Here is a 27143-nt window from a genome sequence, read left to right as displayed (position 1 = left end):
TATTTTCATTATTATTATTAATAGAACCTCGAAAAATTATCAAAGTATAATTTCTATACATAGATCAGCAAGTCAACAAGGCAGCAGTCGCCTGGACATTTTTATATCTCAAACGTGAACCAGTTTAGCCGTAACATATACATAGTATGTATATACAGATAAGCAGACCTAGTATATAATACTCAAGCGTAAGGTCAGTGTGATGAATTATGCAATCAACCATACACGTAGTTTGACAGTTTATGTTTTTAATTTCGATTAAAATATAGTCTGTGGTATTGTTATGTGAAAAGTGAATTAAAAAGTTACGTGTTCTTTTTTTAATTTGGGTAAGTTGATTATCTTTGGGGTTTTATTTAAGTATTAGTTTTATTATAATATATTTAAAGTCACCGGCCGGTGTATCAAGGTTATTGTTTTAATTATAGTAATTTAGTCGTAAAGACCAGATTAGATTGACAGCGGTTTTTTATTTATTTATATTTTATAAATAACAATACGTGAGACTTACATGAGGTTTGTTGCTATTAAATTTTTGAAGTTTAAATGTATGTTTATTTTGGATACCGGCATAAAAACGTTAGCTCCAAAATTGGTGTCACAATAAGTTATTATTGAGGGAAATAATTAGGTATGGATAGATTTATAAAAACAAATAATAGTGGAAAACGTTGTAAAACCTTATTTATTAGACATATTTAATCAAAGTTATATTTATTTTCAATTCCCCAACCGGTTTAATCCTTAACATGACCTTTAGTTTTTATGATAATATGTTTTTCTTTAGTTTTTATTTATTTAATTATTTTAATAATAATATGTATTGTACCTCCTTCGTTATAACTTATATAATGTTAAGGAATTGTTAATATATTCGGAATATTTTTTGTCTGTCTCTTTTTTGTTTTGTATGATAAGATAATATACTCATCATAATAATATTTTATTCCAAATAATCCAATATTATATACATATAATAAAAATAATAGGAAATTCAAAACTGTACATTGAATATTTTTTTTAAAGTATAGGTACCTACTTTGATCTACTATAGAAGCCGAAACCAAAAATACAGTTTTTAGAATTTTTGTCCGGGCTAAATTCAAAAAGTGCGGCATGGATATACTTAAAATTTGGTACACAGATAGAGACCTGAAGAAGGAAATTTAGGTTTTATCCCGGAAATGGCATTTCCGGGGCACGGAAACTATGCGGGTTTTTCTTTGACTTCGCGGGCAAAGCCGCTGGCGAAAAGCTAGTAAAACATAATTACGATTAGTGAGTTCTATTATTAGAATATTATTTATTATTAATTTATTTATTAATACTTTATTGCTCTTAGAATCATTACAATAATACTTAATCTAAGGATACATTACAACAATTGGCGGTCTTATCGCTATGCAGCGATTTCTTCCAGACAACCGGACGTACGGAGAGAAATTAAATTAGAGGAAAGGTGAAGGGTAGAGCATAAAATATATATATATTTATAAAAGAAATAAAAATCTTCTTATCTACGTATTTGATCAATGAATGCATAAAATTTTATATCATAATTAATTTGATATAATTTTTTTAAAGCCGGTTTTTTATCTTCATGAAAACTTCGTGCACAATTTCATACTTTTTGTAGTCTGTCCTACCAATATTATGAATGCGAAAGTTTGTGAGGATGTGTATGTGTGTGTTTGTTACTCTTTCACGTAAATACTACTGAACCGATTACAATGAAATTTAGCACACATATAGAGGGTAACTTGGATTAACACATAGGATAGGTTTTATCCCGGAAATCCCACGGGAACGGGAACTATGCGAGTTTATCTTTGAAAACGCGGGCGATGCCGCGGGCGGATAGCTATAGTTAATCATAAATATGACTGACAAAAGTTAATTAGCTTGATGTAGTAAAAAATTATATGGGAAATTTGGTCCTGAATTTATAATTCCAAAAATAACCGGTTTTTGGATACCGGTTATCTTTTTTACGAGAGCTTTTGTGTCTTTAGCCTAAAATAAATGGTGAATATCAATGTGTATCAACTTCTGAATAGTACTTAGGTTATAAAAAAATATCTGTGATATTATGTAAAAAAATAAATAATATACATTCAATTTTGAATATCTGCAAAATTGTTTCATTTATCTAGGCTCAAAATAGATACCTATGTATAATGAAATAGTTATACCTACTTAGATAATGTTGTATCTCATTGTTTGTACTTCGCTTATCAGTACTCAAGACTATACTCATAATATGTTTATTTATTGTTAAACAAATACACTATTACCACAGATAATATAAAACTATCTATACCTATTACCACAGTTGACAGATATATAGTGCTACTAGGTTTCCGCCCGCGGCTTCACCCGCGTAGTCAAAGAAAAACCCGCGTAGTTCCCGTTCCCGTGGGATTTTCGGGATTGCGTCATTTTCCCGGGATAAAAAGTAGCCTATGTCCTTTCTCGGGTATCAAAATATCTCCATACCAAATTTCATGAAAATTGGTTCAGTAGTTTAGGCGTGATTGAGTAACAGACAGACAGACAGAGTTACTTTCGCATTTATAATATTAGTATGGATTACTGTGTAATACTGGAATATTATTTTATCTAGAGTGTTTATTTATAAACAGGTTATTAATAAGAGCTAATAAAATTAACCACTTGAATTAATATTATATCTATTGCCACACTTTGAATATGCAAATAACACTTTTTTGTACAAGGATTAACTTTCATACATATAGTATATACTAAACAGAAAAGTAACACTACATATTATAGACTAATTGATTGAAAATAGTATAGAAATAGTATGACACAGATGCCGTACAAAATCAAATGACCAAATTTACCCCGGCAACTGTCGAAAAATAAAAATAAATTCCGACTTTGTGGACCACCATTTTTGTACGGCATCTGTGTCATACTATTTCTATACTGCTTTTAAGCCATTATTCCGCAACGCCGTACAAAAATCATGGAGACAAGGGGAGAAAATCTCTACCTGAACTTTCGAATTCTCATCTGCACTCAGGTGGACAGCTTACAAGTGACGTCATAGTGCTGAATCTTATTATTTTATGCTCTTATATCATTCTAGATAGGTCAGGTGGTGGGTCAAATGACCCATAATTTTTTCAACATGGGCCTGTAGTCTATTATAATTAATTATTTTTTGACAAAAGACTTTATTTAAATAGTCACAACTGGAAAAAAATGGCACCAATCGGAAGGCATTAGCTTTGAAATTGGTTTAACCAATTGAAAGTAAAGAGATACTAAACCCAAAAAAAGGAATTCGGTCGAATAAGCACCTCCTCCTCAGTCGGTTGAAAAGAACCTAATAAATCAAATACAAGCAATTAGGTAAGAATTTCTTATCGAAAAAGAATCTAAAGGATGGATTGAAAAACTTGTATCATTAACCTTAATATACAATAGAGGTTAAAAAATACGCTTAGAATTAAGAATTTCAGGCGTTTTCGAGACCGTCGTTTGATAAATTACTTCAATTGTTCAATTGTGAGAGATTTGTAATAAAAGTCTAATAAAACTGTAACTATTTGTCTATCTGTATGTGTTTCCTATCAGGTTTCCTACGTGACTTTTTATCTGCTTTATGACATTTAAAAAGACATACAGAACTGTGTTTTCTGTGTCCCCCGAGAACTATTTATTTGGACCTAATACGCTCTTTCAGGACAGGCATAATAAGCAATCAAGCGCATCTACGCTTACCACCAGGCGAGATCGTCAAATGCCCACTATGTTTTGAATAAAAAAAAAAATCGGTGAACAAATTTTTAAATACTGTTTATTTAAAAAAAATGCCTCTAATTGTAAATAACGTTCTATCTTGAATGTGATAAAGTTTATTATAAAAGTACGTTGTAACTTAGCATAAAGTTGTTTTATATTGTCATCGAAATTCTCAAGATTGAAGCATAATGTTTTTATACTTGCATCAAGAAAAACACGGTCCTTGATATTTTATAACATCCATATAATTTAGCTGAATTATGTGTAATAAACAATGGAGCATGTTGATTATCTAAGTGTGGGAGTATGATTAATTACTTCTAGGAAGTATTGTGAGAAACATGTCATTAAATAAAACAAGATTGACTTTTAGTTGTAGACAATAATTAATCGCTAAAGGTTCATGGTAATTTTCATATACTCAGAGTCCATAAAATTCAAATTATAGATACAATATACAGATACAACCAGTTTGGAAACTGTATACAAACGTTCGAAATGGCCCACGCAGTACGCACACAAGCAAGCGTGTTCATGAGAATCGTAAGGGTATTCTCCATCCATAGAAATCTAAATAACAAGACACTAGAAGTCGTAAGCGCGCGTGACCTTGTCGCCACTCAGGTGACTTTCACATCACCAGCTGTGCCACAGTGTGTTCGTCACAGTTCAGTTGCTCTGGAGACGTATGTGTGTAAACATGGTGTGTTTCAGCATTTCCCATTGCGGAAATTCTTCCACAAGTTGTAATTATACTAATAAAGGAATAATATTTCATCGGTTAATATTTTTTTTTAGAAATAATGCCGTTTTTCCATAAAATTATAGAATATTTACAAGTATTACGAGTGTCACCATAGTAATCGAAATAACAATGAATGACACAGTCGAGCATTCTTATTATCACGTTTAACACAAATTTCAACCTTATTGGAGCAAAAAGAAACAAAACGTCTCATATACTTAGGGATGTTATTCTAAAATAAACCGTAAATTCGTGCGTTAGGATACATATTAAAAAGCTTAATTTAATATTTAAGTTAGTTTTCACTAAAATCAAGCTGTTCAATTAAAGGCATAGTTTACTTGTGTGTACTGTTTAGCTATCGGTTTAAATGTGTTGATTTTGGCGACAGCGGTTTTCATACGAATTATGACATTATAGCACTTCTATGTGTCTTGTTATTTAGATTTCTATGGTATTCTCATATCTGTCAATTGTCATAATAGTCCGGGATACATCGCCCATTTTTGCAAGTGATTACTATCAAGCTAATTTTTCGTGAGTAGCTTTATTTTGATGAGTTGCCCAATAATTTCATGTACGAAACTCTCGATTGTGGTAGCTTACAGAGGTAACAAGGATAAAAATTTTTGATTTGAAGTTTATCAAATATTTATTACGCAATTTGTAGGACAATATATCTGTTGAATTATATAAGTATTAAATAAGTGAAAATAAAAAAATCAGCTGGTTAGTAATCATTTATGATGACTTCGTTATCGATACACATTGGAAAGGGGGACTCTTTGATCAAACCATAGATTTTGTAGGACAAATATTTTTTCGAATAATTTAGATAATTATCTTGAGATTGAACAACAAAAAAAACATTCAGTTAGTAATTAATATTTGAGAACCATCAAATCAAAATATTTTATCCTTGTTTCCTCTGGTAGCTACCACAATCGAGAGTTTTGTACATGAAATTATTGGGCATCTCATCAAAATAAAGCTACTCACGAAAAATTAGCTTGATAGTAATCACTTGCAAAAATGGGCGATGTATCCCGGACTATAATACCCTTATGATTCTCGTAGACACGCTTACTTGTGTGCGTGAGCCATTTCGAATGTTTGTATGAAGTCTCCCTACTGGTTGTATTTGTATACTATGATATAGATTTAGTAACTTACCTATCGTTAACTATCGTAAATAATTTTAAGACAGTAAAAGTACACTCATATGAATCAATTGATAAGATTAGTAAGCAAATTCAATGCAATTAAAGTATTTTATGAAACACAAATATAAAAAATAACAAGCAGAAATAAAGAGAGAGAGAACGCGACTTCACATTAAAATCTCTACATAAATAGAGCCTAGAGATACTACTACATTAATTAACTATATATAAAACTAGCTGTGCTCCGCGGTTTCATCCACATTGCTCCGCTCCTGTTGGTTTTAGAGTGATTATATATAGCTTTATAGCCTTCCTCGATAAATGGGCTATCTAACACCGAAATAATTTTTCAAATCAGACTAGCAGTTCCTGACATTAACGCCTTCAAACAAACAAACTCTTTATTATATTAGTAAAATTAGTATAGATTATGTTCTTAATGATAATTTTGTTTCAGGTTTCAAGATGTTGTGGCAGATCGCTTTTGCCTGCCTTCTCATATATCTCATAAGGAATTGGTTAAAGTCCAATTTCAACGAAATCGCGAAGCTCCCCGGACCTCCGAGATGGCCGCTAGTGGGATCTGCTTTTCGTTTCATTGGACATTCGCAAAGTAAGACCATTATTATTTTTAAAACTTTGCTGTACATAAGCAGTTACTACTATTAAACCGTAAACGATATTTATATACTTTTTGGTATTTTTGCATCATATTATAAGGGTTATATAAGTTAAGTATCAAATTAGAGCAATGGTGGTTTTATTATTTTTTTTTGAGACAATTTTAATTTGATTTCCTCATATTATAATTTAAAATTAATGCCTTTCATTTCAGGTGAACTATTCAAAATAGTAACGGATTTTCCCAAGGAATATGGCAATCGAGTTTGTATAAAAGTTTTTAATCGTTATATTTTACATTTATACAACCCGAAGGATATAGAGGCAAGTAAATTAAAATTAAATTAATTATTTATCTCCTCAAGGCACACTATCTATCACTCTCTTGATCCTTCCTCCATTTCATTGCTGTTGTCCTTTTCTTTCTTTTCTCCTCTTACGCTGTATTAAGTTATTCATTACTAGATTTCCGCCCGCGGCTTCGCCCGCGTTTGCAAAGGAAAACCCGCATAGTTCCCGTTCCCATGGGATTTCCGGGATAAAAACTATCCTATGTGTTAATCCAAGTTACCCTCTATATGTGTGCTAAATTTCATTGTAATCGGTTCAGTAGTTTTTACGTGATAGAGTAACAAACATCCATACATCCATACATCCTTACAAACTTTCGCCTTTATAATATTAGTACTTATAGATTATTTATTTTAGGTATGTTTTAGGTATATAATATGTATTATCGGATTTATTATATTCTTATTTTATATTATGCCTGCTTTATGTAATTATACGTGATAAAATTTATTTTTCCCAATGCAATAATTTTTGCTCAACCACCTCCTTTAATTGTGTTTTCCTGTTAATGTTAATGGTAGTCTGGAAGAGATCGCTGCCTAGCGATAAGGCCGCCATTTGTACATACTTGCATCTATTTGTCTTTCTCTGTGTTTATTGTAAATCTTGTGTGTGTGCAATAAAGAATTATCTATCTATCTATCTATCTAAATTATAAATTCATATTCAGCAACATTTGGAAAATTATTGTAAAGAAAGAATTTGAAAGAAAATTATTACTTTAAAACTATTTTAGACCAGTCTTTATAATGATTAAAAATATAGACTACCCATTTATTCACAAACGACGTGGGTGAAGTAAAGTGAAAGTTGAAAACAAAGTTACGAATTAATTACTTTTTTAAATGTCTGTCGTAAAATCATCAAACTTTTCTTCGTTTATTTCAGGTTATATTGACTAGCACGAAGAATATAACTAAAAACAGGCCCTACGTATTCATGGAGCCGTGGCTTGGAACAGGTCTTCTCTTAAGCACAGGTACAACAGTTTTGATTACTTGCTTGATATTAATCCTGCATATTGCTTTACTTCAAAGGGCAATGTCAACGAGCTAATATAAGCTGGGAGACAGCTAATCATTTAGTTATGAAAATTATACATTTATGGATAATATTGCATTTAATATTTGAAGTTCAAATCACAAGATGACAATGATTTTTAGTACCTATAGTTTTTGATAGATGAATTTCGTTATTCCTTTTTTACCCCCTTCTCCTCTTCTCTTTTACGTTGGCCATCTATTTGTAGAGGAGTAAGGACTGCAAAAGATCTTAAGCCTATAGAAATGTTCATGGGCGGTGGTAATGCTAGTATAAACTCGTATTTAATATACTAAAGGACTTTTTATCTATTGAAAGGTGCAAAATGGCACAAGCGGCGTAAGATCCTCACACCAGCATTCCATTTCGATATTCTGAAGAACTTCGCGCGCGTGTTTGAAGAAGAGAGTCGTGCAATGGTGCGGGATCTGCATGAGCGGCTGCAGCGCGGCGAAAGCACCCTCGACGTGATGTCTTTTATCAGCGACTACACGCTTTATACTATTTGTGGTAAGCCGATGTGTCGTAACATGACTTAGTAGTTCGATCTTTTTACTCAGAAGGCACTCTTCTTCTTTCGTCAGGCTTTTCATCTTTTGATCCTTTTCGTTTCATAAATCCACTGAATGTTACTGTTAAATATATTTTACCTACGTGCAGCGACATTTTTGTCATATTATTATTCACTGTTCCTGAAAATAGAAATTAAATCTGGCATTAACCTAAATGCTTTTTTGCAGAAACGGCAATGGGCACTCGTTTAAATTCAGAAAACAATGCCTCCAAAGCCGAGTACAAAGAGTCAGTTCTAGGTATTGGGCTTATAGTTATGAACCGGCTATCGAGGTTCTGGCTTCACTCTGACCTAATTTTCTATTTATCCTCTATGGGAAAGAAGTTCAAGAAACTTTTGGAACAGAACTTTGCATTCACGGATAGAGTAATAGAAGAAAGGAGGAAGACTTGGGCGGAGACAAAGAAAGAAGAAACTGGGAGCGGGAAGAGAAGAATGGCTTTGCTGGATCTCTTGTTGGACGCGGAGAGTAAAGGAGAAATAGACTTGGAAGGGATAAGAGAAGAAGTAAATACGTTTATGTTTGAGGTGAGTAGAAATGAAATAATACACTTATAGAAGCTCTTGTAATTGTCGAATAAATGAATTTAGTTACGCATCCACCCCAACCCTCTGTGTTAGGTTGAGCAATAGCTTTCCGCTGGCCTCAGCAAGACCACCGGAGAGTTCTTGCAATTTAACATAAGCATAGCAGTTATTGAAAAACATTTGTTTCGTAATAAGGTATCCATTGTATCATTGCATGTAATTCTGGCATTAACATTTGTGACTCCAAATCGTCCACTTGTTATAGTTAATAATTAAATAAGTTTAATTTTAATTTTATTTTTTTTTTTTTTAAAAAGTCAAAACGCTCCCGCAAAGTTTAACTGGCGCAGCCGGTAGGATAGCCATATAAGGTCTGCATGTCTAGAGGTCTTCAAAATTAGCCCTAGAACATTGCTATAAAGGCCGTGCTATCCTAAAAGAACCGAAATATAAATTTGTTAAACGACCACGACGAGGAATAATGGGATCGACGATCGGTTGGTGAGTAAAACTTTTTGCCATCCTTTCTGATATATTCCCATATCCTTTTCACGAGAGTGTAATTTTGACTTTTAACTATTTTTAACTGTTATTTTGGGATTGAACGTCTCGCATTATAACGGATCTGGTTTTAATATGAAATTCTATTAAATCAGTAATTAGTTAGAACTTATACAATATAAGAAATATCGTATTTAATTCTAAGAATTGTCTTGCATAAAACTCTGCACAGACTAATTAACTATAGAGTGTGACTTAATTAAAAGTTTTAAATTAGAAAATTAAATGATTTTTGCATAAAGAAATATTAATATTAATTGATTTAATTGATCTCAAAATCGATCGTAATTCAATTAATGATTTTTATATTTTATATGTGATTTTATAACTTATTTCAAGTTTTAATTTTTATAGTAATTGATAACATATATTTCTTTTATTGTGCTATATTTTAAGAATTTTTATTACTTATATTGTGTTTTAAATTGATTTCTGTGTGTGTGATTTTTATAATTCGAAATTATTGTAATTGGTTAAAGACTTCAGAACTTTAATTACTCTGTACTTATTTAACATGGAAAGCGTAAACGTAATAACAATTCCGAGTGATATGTTAAAGCTTATTCCTCTTTTTGGTGGAGACAAAAGAATTTTGAATTTATTCTTTCGAAAATGCGAATATATAATTAATAAATTTAGAGGGCATGAAGAGCAGAATATTTACGTTTTACATGCAATAACTAGTAGATTAATAGGCGATGCCGCCGCGTTATTATCGGAGCGCGAAGATATTAATACTTGGCCCGCGCTAAAAGAATTACTAGAACAACATTTTGGGGATCCGCGCAGTGAGGATTGCATAAAAATCTCGCTCGAGTCCTGCAAAATAAAATCCGGGGAAAGTTATCTTGAATTTTGTAATAGGATACAGAATATTAGATCGTTACTAATATCGAAGGTTAATTTATCGGTAGATACGGAAATTAAACGCGCGAAAATTGCGATTTATAATCATACAGCCCTGAACGTTTTCTTGTATAATTTGCCCGAAAACATGGTGCGAATTGTTAGACTAAAATCGCCTAATACATTAGAACAGGCTCTAGAAGTTGTGTTAGAAGAAGTTAATTTTCACGAACAATATCAGTCGCGCAATCGTACCCATAATAATACAACGGTGCCCCAATTTTTACAAAATCCTCAACAAAGATTTAATTTTGGGACACCAAATGTACCTCAAAAATTTGGTTTTAAATTCACACCCCAGCAACCGTTTAATAAAAATCCACAATTTGGTTATAAGCCACCGTTTAATAAAAACCCACAGTTCGGGTATAGGCCTTCATTCCATCAAAATCCACAATTTGGTTATAGACCAACATTAAATCAAAATCCACAATTTGGTTATGGACCAACATTAAATCAAAATCCACAATTTGGTTATAGGCCTACATTTAATCAAAACCCACAACTTGGTTATAGGCCCCCTCAAACTTTTGGTATGAAGCCACAGCATTTCGGTCAAGGACCTCCTCAAAATAACCGCTTTGAGTCTACTGACGTTTCCATGAGGACGGCACCCCCTCGACCGCAAATAACTCAGCAAGGTTTTAGACTGAATGAAACCGACATACATAATGACAATTTACTATATGACAATTATTACTATGACTATAATCCTTACGACTATACGAATTACGAATACGATGAGAATGATATTTATATACCCACTGACGATACTGAAGACATTAATGTGCCTCCGTCAGATGAAGAAAATTTTCAAACGGAAGCCTCTACAAAGGAGAAATCATAGAATTAAATTGCGATCCAAATCTGAAATTGCCACACATTTATATTCCTGAAATTAATTCCAAATTTATGATTGATACTGGGAGCACGCGATCATTCATCAGCCCCCGAATTGCCTATCAATATTTTCCGAATTTTATAAAATATGAACCCTTTAAAGTTATAAGCACCCATGCATCCAGTCAACATGACGAAGTTATAGAAATTCCGCTTTTTCCAACGTTAAATACCCCTGACGACCACAAATTTCATTTGTATGACGTAGACGAACGCTATGACGGACTTATTGGTAATGACCTACTAAAAAAAATAGACGCAATAATTGACCTGAAACATTTGCTACTGAGAACCAGGAACACAGACATCCCCATCATTAATAATAACTTAGATTATATTATCCACTTGCCACCCCGATGTGAACAGAAGGTAAAAATTCCTACCGACCTTCACTCAGGTGTTGCAGTAATCGACTTTAAAGAATTTAAACCCGGAGTAAGAATGCCCTCAGCACTAGTTAACTGTAATAATGGCTATGCGACAACAATAATCCAGAATAGCGTAGAATCACCCATGACTCTGAAAATTAACGAACCTCTTCAAACATCAGACCCTTCCGATTGTAACTTTGTACATAACGACAAACACAACGACAACGAAGATGACGAATTACTCAAAAATAATTTATCAAAGCTGAGACTTGACCACACTAGCGAAATAGAGCGTAATAAGATATTCGCCCTATGTCACGAATATAGGGACATATTTTATTGCGAACAAATCCCATTAAGTTTTACAAACGAAGTTAAACATAAAATTAATACCAAAAACGAAGACCCGATTTTTGTTAGACCGTATAGACAGGCTCCTGCGCAAGCAGATGAAATTAATAGACAAGTCGAAAAATTACTTCAAGACAATGTAATACGAGAATCACATTCCCCGTGGAATGCTCCAGTTCATTTAGTTCCGAAGAAGCGCGATGCTTCCGGATTAGTTAAATGGCGTATGGTAGTTGATTATCGAAGGCTTAATGACGTGACTGTTGACGACCGTTATCCACTTCCTAATATTACTGACTTACTGGACAAACTTGGTAAGAGCCTCTACTTCACTACACTTGATTTAGCAAGTGGTTATCATCAGATTGAGGTAGACGAGCGAGACATTAAGAAAACAGCCTTCAGCACTCAGTACGGACACTATGAATTCCTTAGAATGCCATTTGGCCTAAAAACAGCTCCTGCTACATTCCAGAGAGCAATGGACAATATATTAAGAGGGCTACAGGGAATACATTGCATGGTCTACTTGGATGACGTAATTGTATTCTCCTCTAGCTTAGATGAACATATATTAAAATTAAGAACCATTTTTGACCGACTCAGACAGACAAACTTAAAGGTACAACTAGACAAATCTGAATTTTTACGAAAAGAAGTAATTTACCTCGGACATACTATTACTAAAGACGGACTGAAACCTAATGACGATAAAATTACTGCGGTACTTAATTACCCGATACCCAAAACAACTACTGAGATCAAATCCTTCCTTGGTCTTATAGGATACTATAGACGGTTTATTAAAGATTTTGCACATGTAACGAAGCCCTTAACATCTTGCCTGAAAAAACGGAATAAAATCATTTTAGATAAAAATTACATAGACGCATTCAATAGATGTAAGGAACTCTTAACGAATGCACCACTTTTGCAATACCCAGACTTTGAAAAACCTTTTATCTTAACGACTGATGCGTCTAATGTTGCGTTAGGGGCAGTATTATCACAGGGCCCCATTGGAGGCGATAAACCCGTTGCATATGCAAGCCGCACCTTAAGTGACACCGAATCACGCTATAGCACCATAGAACGCGAGTGTCTAGCCATTGTTTGGGCTATTAAACATTTTAGGCCTTATCTTTATGGTAAGAAATTTATGATATATACAGATCACAAACCTTTATCATGGCTTAACTCTCAAAAGGATACAAGTAGTAAACTGACTCGTTGGCGACTTCGACTCCAAGACTATGATTATGAAATAGTTTATAAGAAAGGGAAGCAAAATCTAAACGCGGATGCTTTGTCTAGAATTAGGGTTAACGCTACGCATTCCGATAACGAAAACGAATCTATGGTTGTTAATATAGACGATAGAGACAATAGGCCAAGAACGCGTAACGACTCTAGTACAATTACTATATCAGAACGCGATTCTAGTGAAACGATATCTATTCCCGACTCTGAAACTCTATCGGCGATGAGTTCTCCTAGAACATGTGACTACCCAGTCAGGTCACCATCTGTAACGTCGAAATCGGATACAGTTCATTCAGCTAATATTGTAGAATCGTCCGGTATACCTATATTACATGAAGCAATAGACACAAAACCAAATCAAATTTTAGTATATACGTGGTTTAAGAACGAAATGCAAGTTCACGACCTTTCACGTGAAAAGCAAAAGGTTTTAGAAGTATTCTTGCCTACTAATAACCCAGATCTAGTAAAACAATTTTTAAAAGAGTATATTAACCGAAAGTTAAGTATTTCATTTATTTCGAAGATGATGAACATCGCAAACAGTTCACTAGCATTGTCATAGAATTATTTAGAAAGGATACAGTATTGTTATTTGAATGTACGGAGCGTGTAGTTTTTATAGAAGATGAGAAGGAACAAAAGGCTATTATAATAAAACACCATCAAGGCAAAACGTGTCACCGCGGTATTAAAGAGACTCTAGCAAGTATACGTAGAAATTATTTTTGGCACAATATGCAGGAGACTATTTCAGCCCTTATTAATGCCTGTGAAACGTGTTGTAAAATGAAGTATGATCGTAATCCCTTTAAACCTATTTTACAATTAACTCAAACACAAGACGCGCCGTTCCAAGAAATATTTATTGATATTTTTCAGATAGAAGGAAATTATTACTTAACTATTATCGACGCATTTAGTAAGTTAGGTCAAGCCATTCCAATAGACAATAGATCAACGGCAGAGGTAGTGCGTGCACTCATGAAGTATTTTTCATTTTACGGCACTCCTAGAAAGATTAGTTCAGATCCCGGTAGTGAATTTAACAACGAGCTAATGAAAGAATTTTTGAATTTACATAAAATTGAGCTTCATATCGGCTCACCTAATAATCCTAATTCAATGGGATTAATTGAGCGTTTACATTCGACCATTAGTGAAATTTATAGATGTGCGAAATATGAAGAGAAATGCACGGATGCAGCATCAGTAATGATGTATTCAATTATTGCCTATAATAGTTCCATTCATTCAGTTACGGGCTTAACCCCTTTTGAAGTCGTATTTGGTCACACGGATTCAGGTAGCTTATTTAACGCTGATTTCGAACAGCATTATATACAGCAATTGGTTAAGGACCATGCAAAACGTTTAAAGATTCTATATAAACATTTAGCAGAGAAAATGATCGAAACTAAGCAAAAGGTAAAGGATAGGAGAGGTGGTGAAGACCAAATCAGTCTCCCATCAGGAAAAATTATATTTGCGAAAGACGTTAATAAGCGAAAAAGCAAGGATAAGCCGCGATTCCATAAAGCTAAGGTTATAGGACAAGGTTCAAGGAACGTTATACCGATAGAGATTGGTAAACGGAAGACTAAGGTCCCTATTAAAAATGTAAAACGCCCTCCGCAGGTGGTGTTGGCTGATAGTGATGAGGTCCGCGCTGGCCCTTCAACTACAACTTCTTCAACATAACCCGGGAATTTATCCTGTGAAAGAAGGGCAAGCATATCTCCAAACAGACTATTGGACTATAATTAAGGTTTTAAATTTAGATAAGATAAATGATGACTTAAATTTTATTATTAGCAAATACAGTGAATTCGATAGTTTAATTAATAAGAATATTTCATACTTACACGATTTTCAAGTGGCAAAATATCACGCTGAATATATTCGCGACATAACGGTTCAGAAATACGAACAGTTAGTTCCACACAAACGCGTCAAAAGAGGTATCCTCAACCCTCTGGGTTCCTTAATTAAAATTATAACGGGAAATTTAGACTATAGTGACGCAATTAGATACGATAAACTTACAGCTAAACTTGAAAACGATCAGACTATCATTAGAAATAAAATTACCTTAATATCTAAAATGCTCGATAGTTTTATCAATTCTACTGAAGTCTTAAATCAAAATTCTAATATATTAGATAAGCGTTTAAAAATTGTAGAATCTATGATTAAGGAATTAGCATCTAAGGATAATCATTGGGTTTATACTACTTATGTTGTAAGCCTTTTAAATTTATTTGTTAGTAATTTTCGTTCTATTTTTATAAAATTAGGAGAAATAGAGACTGCTCTAGCATTTAGTAAAGTATCCATATTACATCAAAGTATTATTAATTCTACTGAACTGTTGCAACATTTAATTCTTATATCTCAAACTGAAAATTTAGTGTTTAAAGCGAGTGAGGCAAATTTAGTAAAACTAGAAGAAACTATTAATGTTAAATCGTATATTAAACAAAACCAGATTACGTTCATAATGGAGGTTCCAATTACAGATAATTATACTTATAACTATTACAAATTATACTCTATACCTATGTACCGTGAATCCGATAGTAATACCGTTTCCATTTTTCCTAAATATCCTTTCCTGTTGGCAAAGGGGATGAAATACTTACCGGTCGTAAAACCGTGCCGATCGCTCGCTGCTGGAGAACAATTTCTATGCGATGAACAAAATCAAACGCCATATCCTGAAACTACTTGCATAGAACAACTGCTTAAATTTGAAGGAAACCCAATGCACTGCGAACAACAGCTAATCAATATAGAGAATGTGAGAATTCAAAGAATCACACCTATAAGTTGGATACTTTTCTCAAAATACAGAAATACTCTGACTCAAATTTGCAATGGTGATGTCAGCAAATATCCTGTCGTGGGCACATACATAATGACCATCGACGAACCATGTAGCATCGAGATCCAGAATATAACGATTCGCCCTCACCAAGTAATCACTGAGAATGATCCTGTAGAACCAACAAAAATTATAGTTTTGCCGCAATTACCTGTGAATAGAACTCCAATATTATCCAGTACACGTGTACTCAATATGCGAGGCATCAACTTGGACGAAGTTAAATATATGTCAACGATATTAAAGCAATCAGTGTTCAGTGATAGTGAAATGGTTAACAGTGAAAGAAATTTTAGATTCAGTGCTACTTTAGGCTATACGTCTCTATTTTTAATCTTTGTACTTGTAATTCTATTTTTACTTTACTTACTTCGTTATAAGATATTAAATGTAACATGTCTGCGAAATCATCGGATAGTTATTAAAAATGAACAAACCGATAATTTCGCACTTAAGGAGGGAGGAGTTACGCATCCACCCCAACCCTCTGTGTTAGGTTGAGCAATAGCTTTCCGCTGGCCTCAGCAAGACCACCGGAGAGTTCTTGCAATTTAACATAAGCATAGCAGTTATTGAAAAACATTTGTTTCGTAATAAGGTATCCATTGTATCATTGCATGTAATTCTGGCATTAACATTTGTGACTCCAAATCGTCCACTTGTTATAGTTAATAATTAAATAAGTTTAATTTTAATTTTATTTTATTTTTTTTAAAAAAGTCAAAACGCTCCCGCAAAGTTTAACTATTTATTTATTATTTATTTATTTAATTATGGTCAGCCAACAGTTGTTTACATCAACACAAACATACAGAAACAAGAAAACAAAATAACTTATATAAATATAACACACGCATGAATGATGATTTAAGCATTTTAAAAATTCAAGTCTAAATAATCAGAAATACCCAAAATAAGCTCCATAGTTCTTATGTTAAATCTTATATACGAAAAGATTTTTATAATTTACTTTTCTAAAATTAGTTTGGTTCATGATTGACCCGTTCTGAAAACTCTGCTCGATTTAATAGAAACAGTAAAAGTTTATATAATAAAGAACTATAAGTCTACAACTTCGAGGATTTTCTGAAGTGGGCCGATTTTTAAAACTTGTATTTTACTTTGGAGTTATATTTTTTTAATCTATTTTGATTAATCTATTTTGACGATGATAAAATTGCGGTTAAGCACTAAATTAAAATTCTCTTTTTTTGTAATAATTATTCTCATACAACGTTACTTTAAAATTAGTTTAGTAATTTTAGTTTCTGTATACAATTAAAGTAAAAATGATGCAAAGATCATAAGGTAAATGTTATCGGTTCGTAGTAAAATAGGATTATACTTTTAGAATAAATTACGGGATATTCCTTTGGAATTTTTCGCTGTTAAGTTTTCGCTACGAATAAATTCGTCGAATTTTCGATTTTTGGTATACATACTTTAAATTTCCGTTACTGTTAACCTTGCAGATTGTTTATTTTCAATTCTAGATAACTTCTTGTTAACTTTAAATTATTTAAATTGTGTTTTATTATTCATGAAAACAACCGCGATAGTAACAATGTAAAATTAGGAAATTTTAGACTTTACTATATAGTTTTTTCTGAATTTAGTTATGTACGTGTAGTAAATTAAAAAAATGAGATGAAAAATGTTTACATATTGGGTGTGTTGTTAAGCAGTATTTATTTCAACCGAAAATTCGATTCATTCATATAAAATTTGAACCGATTATGAGTAAAAAATATTTCTTTGTTTCAGGGTCACGATACAACCGCTATGGCATTGACATTTGGACTTATGTTGTTGGCTGATCACGAAGATATTCAGGTAAATGATGATTGCATGTATTTTTTATTTAATTATCATCTCATATTATTAAGTATGAACAGTAATATTTCAATAGTGTTTGAATGTGTTCAAGCGAACCTGTAACTGTATGTTTGTGTGTGAGTGAGCGTTTATTTGAGTGCGCGCGTGCGTGCGTGTGTGTGTGTGTGTGTGTGTATATTTGAGCGTCTGTAAGTGTGTATAGCTGTGTTGTGTGTGTGTGTTTGTATATGTGTGGATCATTAATGTTGTTATGATCGACCATTATTTCTAATTCCGCAGTAGTATCACAGATTACTACGTGTATGTAGTAGTATGTCCAAATCATTTGTAGTATTTGCTTATAGACCCAACATTAGTCAGATGATATGAGAGAGTATATGAAAAGATTTATTTTCAGTCAAAATTAAATTATAATTCTTTACTAATGATGTTTTCGACTGCAATCCTTTAACAGAATAAATATTACAGTTTCAACAATACTATCCCTTAACAAAAGAATACAAGAAAGCTTTTGTACCCTTAGATAAGTTTTTATAAGGTTTCTTCATTCGTTTCTTGGGAGCAATAAGGAAAATCTTAGTACAGCTAAAGCCTCTACTACACGTCCGCAGATGCATCCGCGGACGGACGCAAATGCACCCGCAGACGAAATTCCACCAACCGACCACACGTCTGTTGATCTTTCTGTCTGAGATCAAACTAGGCAGACAATACTCGTGCGCATGGATAATATTCATTTATTCAAGCAACCAGGACACATTTTGTTAATAACAATTATTCAATTAATACCATATTGAAACTAGCCGCCGCAGAATATGTAACGCGAATATAGCTCCGCGAACGCATCCGCATACGTGTAGAGGAGGCTTAACAATGATCTATCCCATGGGTCTTGTATACGTAGTATATTATTATTAGTCTGTGGTATTACCTTGAACGACAATTGATTTTATTTTATGTTTCCGTTTTAAAATTGCTTAAAATGAATAGGGGAATCCATTACGTAATATTAGCGAGGGTTTCAATGCGAAACTAGATTAATAATCGCATGATAAATTAAAAATATCTTACCAATCTTTTTACTCATCTTAATCTATACTAATATTATAAAGCTGAAGAGTTTGTTTGTTTGAACGCGCTAATCTCAGGAACTACTGGTCCGATTTGAAAAATTCTTTCAGTGTGAGATCGCCCATTTATCGAGAAGGCTATAGTATATATTATCACGCTAAGACCAATAATATAAATATGAAAGTTTGTGAGGATGTATGTATGTAGGTTTGGTCTCCTTTCACGTGAAATATATTGAACGGACATGTAATTTTGATCGACGTGGTATCGGACATGTAATTTTGATCGGCCTAATTGCTCAGGATGACGTATTTCTAGAGACTTCCTTACAATAGAAACAAACATGGGCTAATAACGATTTTTCTTAATTAAATGTGGGCGAATTTTTGGTTAGAAATAAGAGCCAATATTAACCATTTATTTTTCTTGCTCGGATATTTTAATGCCCATTTATACAGGATGTCCCACCGTTGGTATACTAAGCTCAAAGAAGGTTATAGTTTTGCATACGCTGAGTACATAAAAAATACTTTAAAAATTCCAATTTTTGTCAAATAGATGAATTCTTAAAACTCTATGTGTACACCCATAACAAGCAACCCGCCCAACTTTGCACGTGAACTTTCTCTTCAAATTATGTTTTCATAGACAAAACACTCACATTAGCGAAGCGGTAAATTTAGAGAAGAAAACATGGATTTTAAGGAAAAATTTAGCAAAAATTTTTTGACGTTATTTTGTTGTTTAAGTATTTTCTACGTGATCAGTGTATGCAAAACTACAAATCCCTTCGCGCTTAGTATACCGATAGTGGGACACCCTGTATAGACAGTTTAATTAACAAAAAATTTATAAATTCAGGAAAATATTTACGAAGAATGCAAGAGTATCTTCGGAGATTCGACACGGACAGCCAACACATCCGATCTCGCTGAGATGAAGTACCTGGAAGCTGTTATTAAAGAGATATTGAGGCTGTATCCCAGTGTGCCAATTATAGGAAGGTTGGTCACTGAAGAATTTAAATTAGGTAAGGTTATCCTAACTGACATTATAAATGCGAAAGTAATAGCTTTTGTTACAAAATAATAGTTTAAATTGATAAAACTAGTTAATTTTACTTTCTTGAACCAACTACTGACTAGCCCACCTGTCTGTCGGTCTGTCTGTCCCTTCTTCACGCTTAGACCATGACTAGACCGATTTGTATGAAATTTAGAACAAATATAGTTTAAGACCTGAGTAAATACATCGCATAAGTTTTATACCGTAACAACCACTAGAACGGGAACTAAGTGGTTTTTCTTTTACTAGGGCGATGCCGCGGGAGTAAGCTAGTATAAAATATAATTAGAAACCATTGAGATAATATTAATAGGAGACGACACCGCCTACATCACTTATGTTCCACTCAACATACGTCATGTGACGTATGTTGAGCGGTATTTTTTAATGGTTTTAAAGTGAAACGCATCAAACATGCCTTCGTGTGTGTTACGATATTGCACAAATAATACAAATAATACGGAAAAGTGCAAAGGAATAACTTTCATCGTTAAGAACCTAACTAAATAATAATTTTTAAAACTTAGTTAGAGCAAAAAAATGGCGCACAGATTTTGTTCGTGGTGTCTCCTCCATACGTAGTAATATTATCTCAATGTTAGAAACTTTTCTTTTTATAGATTTTTAAGAATGATTTATTAACTTGAGTGTAATATTGTTATTAGATTATTATCTTGTTGCAAAAATAATTTAATTTGATAATTTTAATTAGTTCGATAATTTTGGATAAAGATATCTATTTTTAGAAGTCTAAATTACATTTTTTGTGTCTTGATCTTATCTTCTGTAAGAGAAGCTATCAGAAACAAGACAAGTAATAATAATTATGTCAATATAATATAATATAAGTTTTATACATTATTCGACAAATAAGTTTTATCCAAGCATTGAAAAATCGGCCCTAATACAGTTTGAAGTCTGTTATTGATCAATATTGAACAAACTTAAAATATACAGGGTTACTTGTAAAACACCAGCAACCTCGCAGGACAAGATAGCTAACATCATATAAGTAACAACATTTATTCTTCGACAAGGTTATAAAAATATGAAGATTTTTGGTATTTAAAAATTTTCGTTGAAATTCATCAAGTAATGAAGTACCTAATGAAGCATGAAAATTTAACGTCTTCTAAAAGCGAATACATTGAATAAATTTAAAATCCGTTTCAGCCTTTAATTACTAAATGTATAATAGGTACTCGTGTATAATCAAACACAAGAAAATACTTTAATAATTTATTTCAATTTTTTAAGCTATTGCATAGCTTCTATCGCGGGCCTTGAGCGCGGGGACCGAATCCAGAAATTTAGTAACGAAAAACCTCACGCTCCCCACTCCGACGGGCGCGGAGGTGTGGCTTGAAGGCATAGCATGCAATAGCTTTACCGCGGCAGTCCCCGAGTGCCACACGTCTTTTTAATTTAATATGAGAATTCAATTTTGTATCGATCAACAAAAGACTAGGCCTGTGCCTAAGCCTTAAAAAAAAAATGAATTTGAAATCCCGCCAACGCTATACGTCAAAACAATTTATTTTTTCCTTCTGTTTTAGATGACATAACAATCCCCGTGGGTACAGAGGTGGTGGTCCACTTCTACAATCTACAGAGACGAGAGGATCTGTTCCCGGAACCAGAACTCTTCAAGCCGGAGCGTTTCCTGAATAATGATAAAATGCATTTCACCTATGTGCCCTTTAGTGCTGGACCTAGGAACTGTATTGGTAAGACTTCAATTAAATCCTCTACATAGACCAATTAACTTGACTTTTGATAAATGTTTGAGTTTGAGTTAGAGTTTGAGTTTGACATAATATCAGAAGGTCATATTCAGCATACCTACTAATATTATTAATCCTCCTCGTTTAATTCTCCTTTAATTATTATTAATTACTAGATTTCCGCCCGCGGCTTCACCCGCGTTTTCAAAGGAAAACCCGCATAGTTCCCGTTACCGTGGGATTTCCGGGATAAAACCTATCCTATGTGTTAATCCAAGTTACCCTCTATATGTGTGCTAAATTTCATTGTAATCGGTTCAGTAGTTTTTACGTGAAAGAGTAACAAACATCCATACATCCATACATCCTTACAAACTTTCGCCTTTATAATAGTATTAAGATTAAGATTATTTACTATTTATTAGCTTAAAAACTACTGAATTTGTTGTCTATCATGAATCATGATATTTTAGTAGAAAATTTTCATTAATTCCTGTATTCATGTACCTACTTACTGACTTTTGGATTGGCTTCTTACGAAAGGCGTTTTATCTTTTCAATCGATAATTCAAATCTGACTCTACAAGTCTACACAATAATTAATAATAATATGATTTCGTGCATTTTAATTTTATTATTTAAATCTACAATAATAGACTACAAGCCCGCATAGGACAAAAATATGGGTCAAATGAACCACCAGGGGACATATCTAGAACGATAGCAGAGCAAAAAATAATAAGATTCATCACTATGCCGTCACTTGTAAGCTGTCCAACTGAGTGCAGATGAGAATTGAAAAGTACAGGTAGACTCGGTAAATTTTGGTCATATATTTTTGTACGGCATTCTTAACCATCGATAGATCCATTAAAAATAATAAGAAACCGCTCAGTGCCGTACAAAAATGGTGGTCCACCAAGTCGGAATTTTTATTTAATTTCCGAGAGTTACCGGGGGTAAATTTGGTCATTTGACCATGTACGGCATCTGTGTCATACTATTGCTATACTGCTTTTAATCCATTATTCCGCAACGCCGTACAAAAATCATGGGGACAAGGGGAAAAAATCGAGAGTTGCAATCCCCTCTCTTTCCCCACTCCAGGGGGTCATTTGACTAAGTACGGCTTCGGTTCCAAAACATTATCTAGCACTCAAAAGTACTATTAAAAGCAATGCCGTCAAAAAATAATTGTTCTTTTAAATGTATACCAATAATCATCTTAATCTCTCCGATTGAACTGTGGTGTGATTGAGACGTCTGCCACAGGCTCCCAAGATGGGTGCGTACAGATATATCCAAGAGTTGTATCGCAAAAAGCTGAGCGATGTTATGCGTTTTTTGTTGCGTATAAGAGTATGGCAGTATCGTCAGTTGACTCGTATGCACCGCGCCCCCAGGCCTACACGACCTGACAAAGCCAGGAGGCTAGGATACCGTGCCAAGCAAGGTTATGTTATCTTCAGAATCCGCGTGCGCCGCGGTGGCCGCAAGCGCCCAGTGCCCAAGGGTGCCACTTACGGTAAACCCAAGAGCCATGGAGTCAACCAACTCAAGCCCACACGCAACCTGCAATCCATTGCCGAGGAGCGTGTCGGTCGCCGTTGCGGTGGTCTCCGTGTGTTGAACTCGTACTGGGTTGCCCAGGACTCTTCGTACAAATACTTTGAAGTCATCTTGATTGATCCTTCACACAAGGCTATCCGCCGCGATCCTAAAATCAACTGGATCGTAAACGCTGTTCACAAGCATCGCGAAATGCGCGGTCTCACGTCAGCTGGCCGCAGCTCCCGAGGGCTCGGCAAGGGCCATCGCTTCTCACAGACCAAGGGTGGCTCCAGACGAGCGGCCTGGATCAGACGCAACACTCTTCAACTACGCCGCAAGCGATAAATAAATTTCAATTTCATCGAATTCTTGATATAAAGAGTAAGGTCATTTGACCCTGTACGGGAACTTTTTTTTTAACATGATATTGTAAAATTCAATTGTTGTATAGTATTGCCGTTCAAAAGTAACCGTTCTAAAAAAAGTTATAGAGAAATGCAAAACCAGAAATTTTGTTAAAGTTTAAACATCGTAGATTAATGAAATATAATAGTTTTCTACACTTTATTCGTTGTTTTAAATAGTATTAACATAGATAAATTAGGAAAAAACGATGCCGTACTTTTTTGTGCAGACCACATCTTTTAGGCTGATGAAAGCGACGAAAGCTACAATTTTAAGGGTGCTTTATGGCCATTTGATACAGTACGGCATTAAGATATTTTTACCCAACTACGGCAAAGCAAAAGGAGGGTTATGGTTTTGACAGGTCATGTATGTATGTTCATCTATTCCCTCGTAACTTCTAAACTACTTATCAGAATTCGACAAATGACATATCATTAGAAGCGTCTGAATTGTTCACTGGATAACCAGCGACCAGCTAGCTAAAGGCTATATGGGGTTTCACAAAATCTAATGTGGCGCCCTCTAGCGGACAAAACATACAGAGTAAAAAAATAAAGTTAAGATAAATATGCCGTGTTTGGTATCATTTGAAAGCGCTTTACTTGTACATTTTGAATATGTATATATTACTAGCATTTGCTTGTGACTTTACCTGTATTCATGGGCTGATTTCATATAATTCACATCTTTTCGTTCATAGCTTTTTTATTAGTTCATCAATTTAACGGAGTCCATTCCACTTGACTCCGACTTTCCAAGGTGATAATTAACCACCTCGAGCTTTTTAATATTAATGTATATTTATATTTTATTATCAAAATATAAAGCAAACATTTCGTTATATGGATTTTTTCTTTTTCAGATTTTTCCCCTTTGAACCAACGAAAATGTACGGCACATGAAAAAATACTATCTATGCATAAAATACTTTAAAAATAAATTTATTTCGTGTTGTGTCAAATGACCCCCTGGAGTGGGGAAAGAGAGGGGATTACAACTTTCGATTTTTTCCCCTTGTCCCCATGATTTTTGTACGGCGTTGCGGAATAATGGATTAAAAGCAGTATAGCAATAGTATGACACAGATGCCGTACATGGTCAAATGACCAAATTTACCCCCGGTAACTCTCGGAAATTAAATAAAAATTCCGACTTGGTGGACCACCATTTTTGTACGGCACTGAGCGGTTTCTTATTATTTTTAATGGATCTATCGATGGTTAAGAATGCCGTACAAAAATATATGACCAAAATTTACCGAGTCTACCTGTACTTTTCAATTCTCATCTGCACTCAGTTGGACAGCTTACAAGTGACGGCATAGTGATGAATCTTATTATTTTTTGCTCTGCTATCGTTCTAGATATGTCCCCTGGTGGTTCATTTGACCCATATTTTTGTCCTATGCGGGCTTGTAGTCTAAAAACAGCGAAGAGATTTTCACTACAAAAACAAACGAGAAAATTATATTTTTATTAATTAATTTATCTTATAAAACATTTATCTCATTTAACCGTTAAATATAAATTAAAATGTTATTTTATTATAAAAGCTACCTCATTAAAGGATTTGTCTAATGAGAAATAAAAATTAAATTCCTCTTAAAATGTTATAATTAACATTAATTGAGAAAAGAGTTAACGAAGAAAGTAATACTCCTTTATAAATTAAATTTTATTTAACATTTTAGAGCATTCTAGGAAATTATAATTGAATAATAGAGATGGTTTGATTCTACGAAATGTTTCTTATAATTTACAGGGTGCTTGGAATTTTGCAAATTTTAAGATATTTAAGACCAATTTTAGTCTTGATACTAGAATAACTTTAAATATGAAACGGTATTTTAAGTGCCCTTATTTGGTTAATTTATATGATACTTACTTACCTTTATTTTTGCAGTTGAAGCTCTGATTACAACAATTTTAAATTAATTTTATAAAACATATTTAAGCATTACTTATTACCTTAAAAAAATCCTATGTATTTATTTATTTTTTACACACATATAATATGACAAATCGTTCTCTATTGTCTCACGAAGTCCATTGTTAAAGTTTTTTTTCGCAAAATTGCATTGCCTTTATATGACATGGCTAGAGTTAAGCCGTAGGCGATTCCATTGTCTACACCCTGTATACAAGTAACATTTAACCCAAACGGCAAACTAGAAATATAAGTTTTAACGAGCATTTGTGAAAGTATTTAATCCTGTTCTTTGAATATTGAACTAAGTTTAACATTAGAATATTTGAGATTACTTTAAACTCAGAGAGTTTGGCTGAATCAGAAGTTTTTATATTTTACTAGCGGTCCGCCCCGGCTTCGCCCGTGGTACATATTTATGTTTTCTCTACATAAGAACCATCCTGGTACTTCAAGGAATATAATAAAAAAAGAATTATCGAAATCGGTTCAGCCGTTCTCGAGTTATGCGCTTACCAACACATTTAGCGATTCATTTTTATATATAAGACTAGCGGTCCGCCCCGGCTTCGCCCGTGGTACATGTTTACGTTTTCTCTACATAAGAACCATCCTCGTACTTCAAGGAATATAATAAAAAAAGAATTATCGAAATCGGTTCAGCCGTTCTCGAGTTATGCGCTTACCAATACATTTTGCGATTCATTTTTATATATAAGATTAATACATTTACAAGTAGATTACATTTCTAAGCGTCTCGGTTGAGTTGTAATAAAAACTAATTTCTTTATTGATCCACATTATGATAATACGACGAATAATACTCCTTTACGACGCGAAATGAATATGTACAAACAAACAACAATACAAACACACTTTTGCATTAATAATCTAAATATTTGCTATTATTTTCAGGTCAACGCTTCGCAATGCAAGAAATGAAATATATGCTGAGCGAAATAATCCGCCATTTTAAATTGAAGTCGATAGTAAAGGGCTACAGACCAAAAATCTCAATGGATCTTGTACTACGTGCTAGTGAACCGGTTAATATTGAGTTTTCTGCACGATAAACTGTATTTTTAAGAATATACATTAATAATAAGTATTAAATCGAACATAAACCTTCGAATTATTTCAGATTTTTTCTAGAAAATTTGTGAGATTTAACTATGTCTACTTAAAAATGAAGTCCCATGTCCCCATGTGGGGTAAGGGGCAGATGTATTATGCATTTAATATCTGTTTTACTGATCGACTTTTCTTTATGGACAAGTAGGTGATCATCCTGCCAGACCGAGACATTTTTTATCTTCGTCTCCACCAGGAATCGAACCCAAGACCCCTCAGTTCTACGCACACGCGTCAACCACTGTACCAAGTACCACTGTACTGTCTTTTGGGTATAAGTATGTACATTAATTTTTAATCAAAAGATGAGAGAATCGAGATTCTTGTAACTTGTCTCCACAAAGAGGTTTGTTGTACTTTTAATTACATTTTTTTTAAAATGCAATTAATGTTCGTTGTTT

The 27143-nt window shown here is 33.6% G+C and overlaps 2 protein-coding genes across 2 annotated transcripts; both read left to right on the top strand.

Annotated features, from left to right (window-relative positions):
* The first annotated feature begins 204 nt into the window (after positions 1–204).
* LOC149899950 (cytochrome P450 4C1-like) lies at positions 205–27090 on the top strand. Its single transcript, XM_090113176.1, has 10 exons — positions 205–329; positions 6137–6292; positions 6515–6624; positions 7540–7630; positions 8011–8202; positions 8433–8794; positions 17795–17863; positions 19799–19967; positions 21559–21729; positions 26527–27090. Exons 2-10 carry the CDS (start codon positions 6145–6147, stop codon positions 26682–26684), a joined length of 1470 nt encoding a protein of 489 aa, XP_089969302.1. The 5' UTR covers positions 205–329; positions 6137–6144; the 3' UTR covers positions 26685–27090.
* On the top strand, positions 22953–23622 carry LOC149899951 (large ribosomal subunit protein eL15). Its single transcript, XM_090113175.1, has one exon. It carries the CDS (start codon positions 23008–23010, stop codon positions 23620–23622), a length of 615 nt encoding a protein of 204 aa, XP_089969301.1. The 5' UTR covers positions 22953–23007.
* Positions 27091–27143: the final 53 nt, after the last annotated feature.

The sequence above is a fragment of the Colias eurytheme genome, chromosome 19 (genome assembly GCF_061535395.1).
Source record: "Colias eurytheme isolate Ceu_HAF_F1 chromosome 19, ilColEury1 Martin Lab GWU primary, whole genome shotgun sequence".
In the NCBI taxonomy this organism is placed as follows: domain Eukaryota; kingdom Metazoa; phylum Arthropoda; class Insecta; order Lepidoptera; family Pieridae; genus Colias; species Colias eurytheme.
This window is presented reverse-complemented; position numbering and strand designations above follow the sequence as displayed.

Coding starts and splice junctions, on each gene's coding strand:
- LOC149899950 (XM_090113176.1), top strand. CDS start 6,145: ATGTTGTGGCAGATCGCTTTTGCCTGCCTTCTCATATATCTCATAAGG. Junction 8,203..8,432: donor CACGCTTTATACTATTTGTG/GTAAGCCGATGT, acceptor GCTTTTTTGCAG/AAACGGCAATGGGCACTCGT. Junction 17,864..19,798: donor CTGATCACGAAGATATTCAG/GTAAATGATGAT, acceptor TTATAAATTCAG/GAAAATATTTACGAAGAATG.
- LOC149899951 (XM_090113175.1), top strand. CDS start 23,008: ATGGGTGCGTACAGATATATCCAAGAGTTGTATCGCAAAAAGCTGAGC.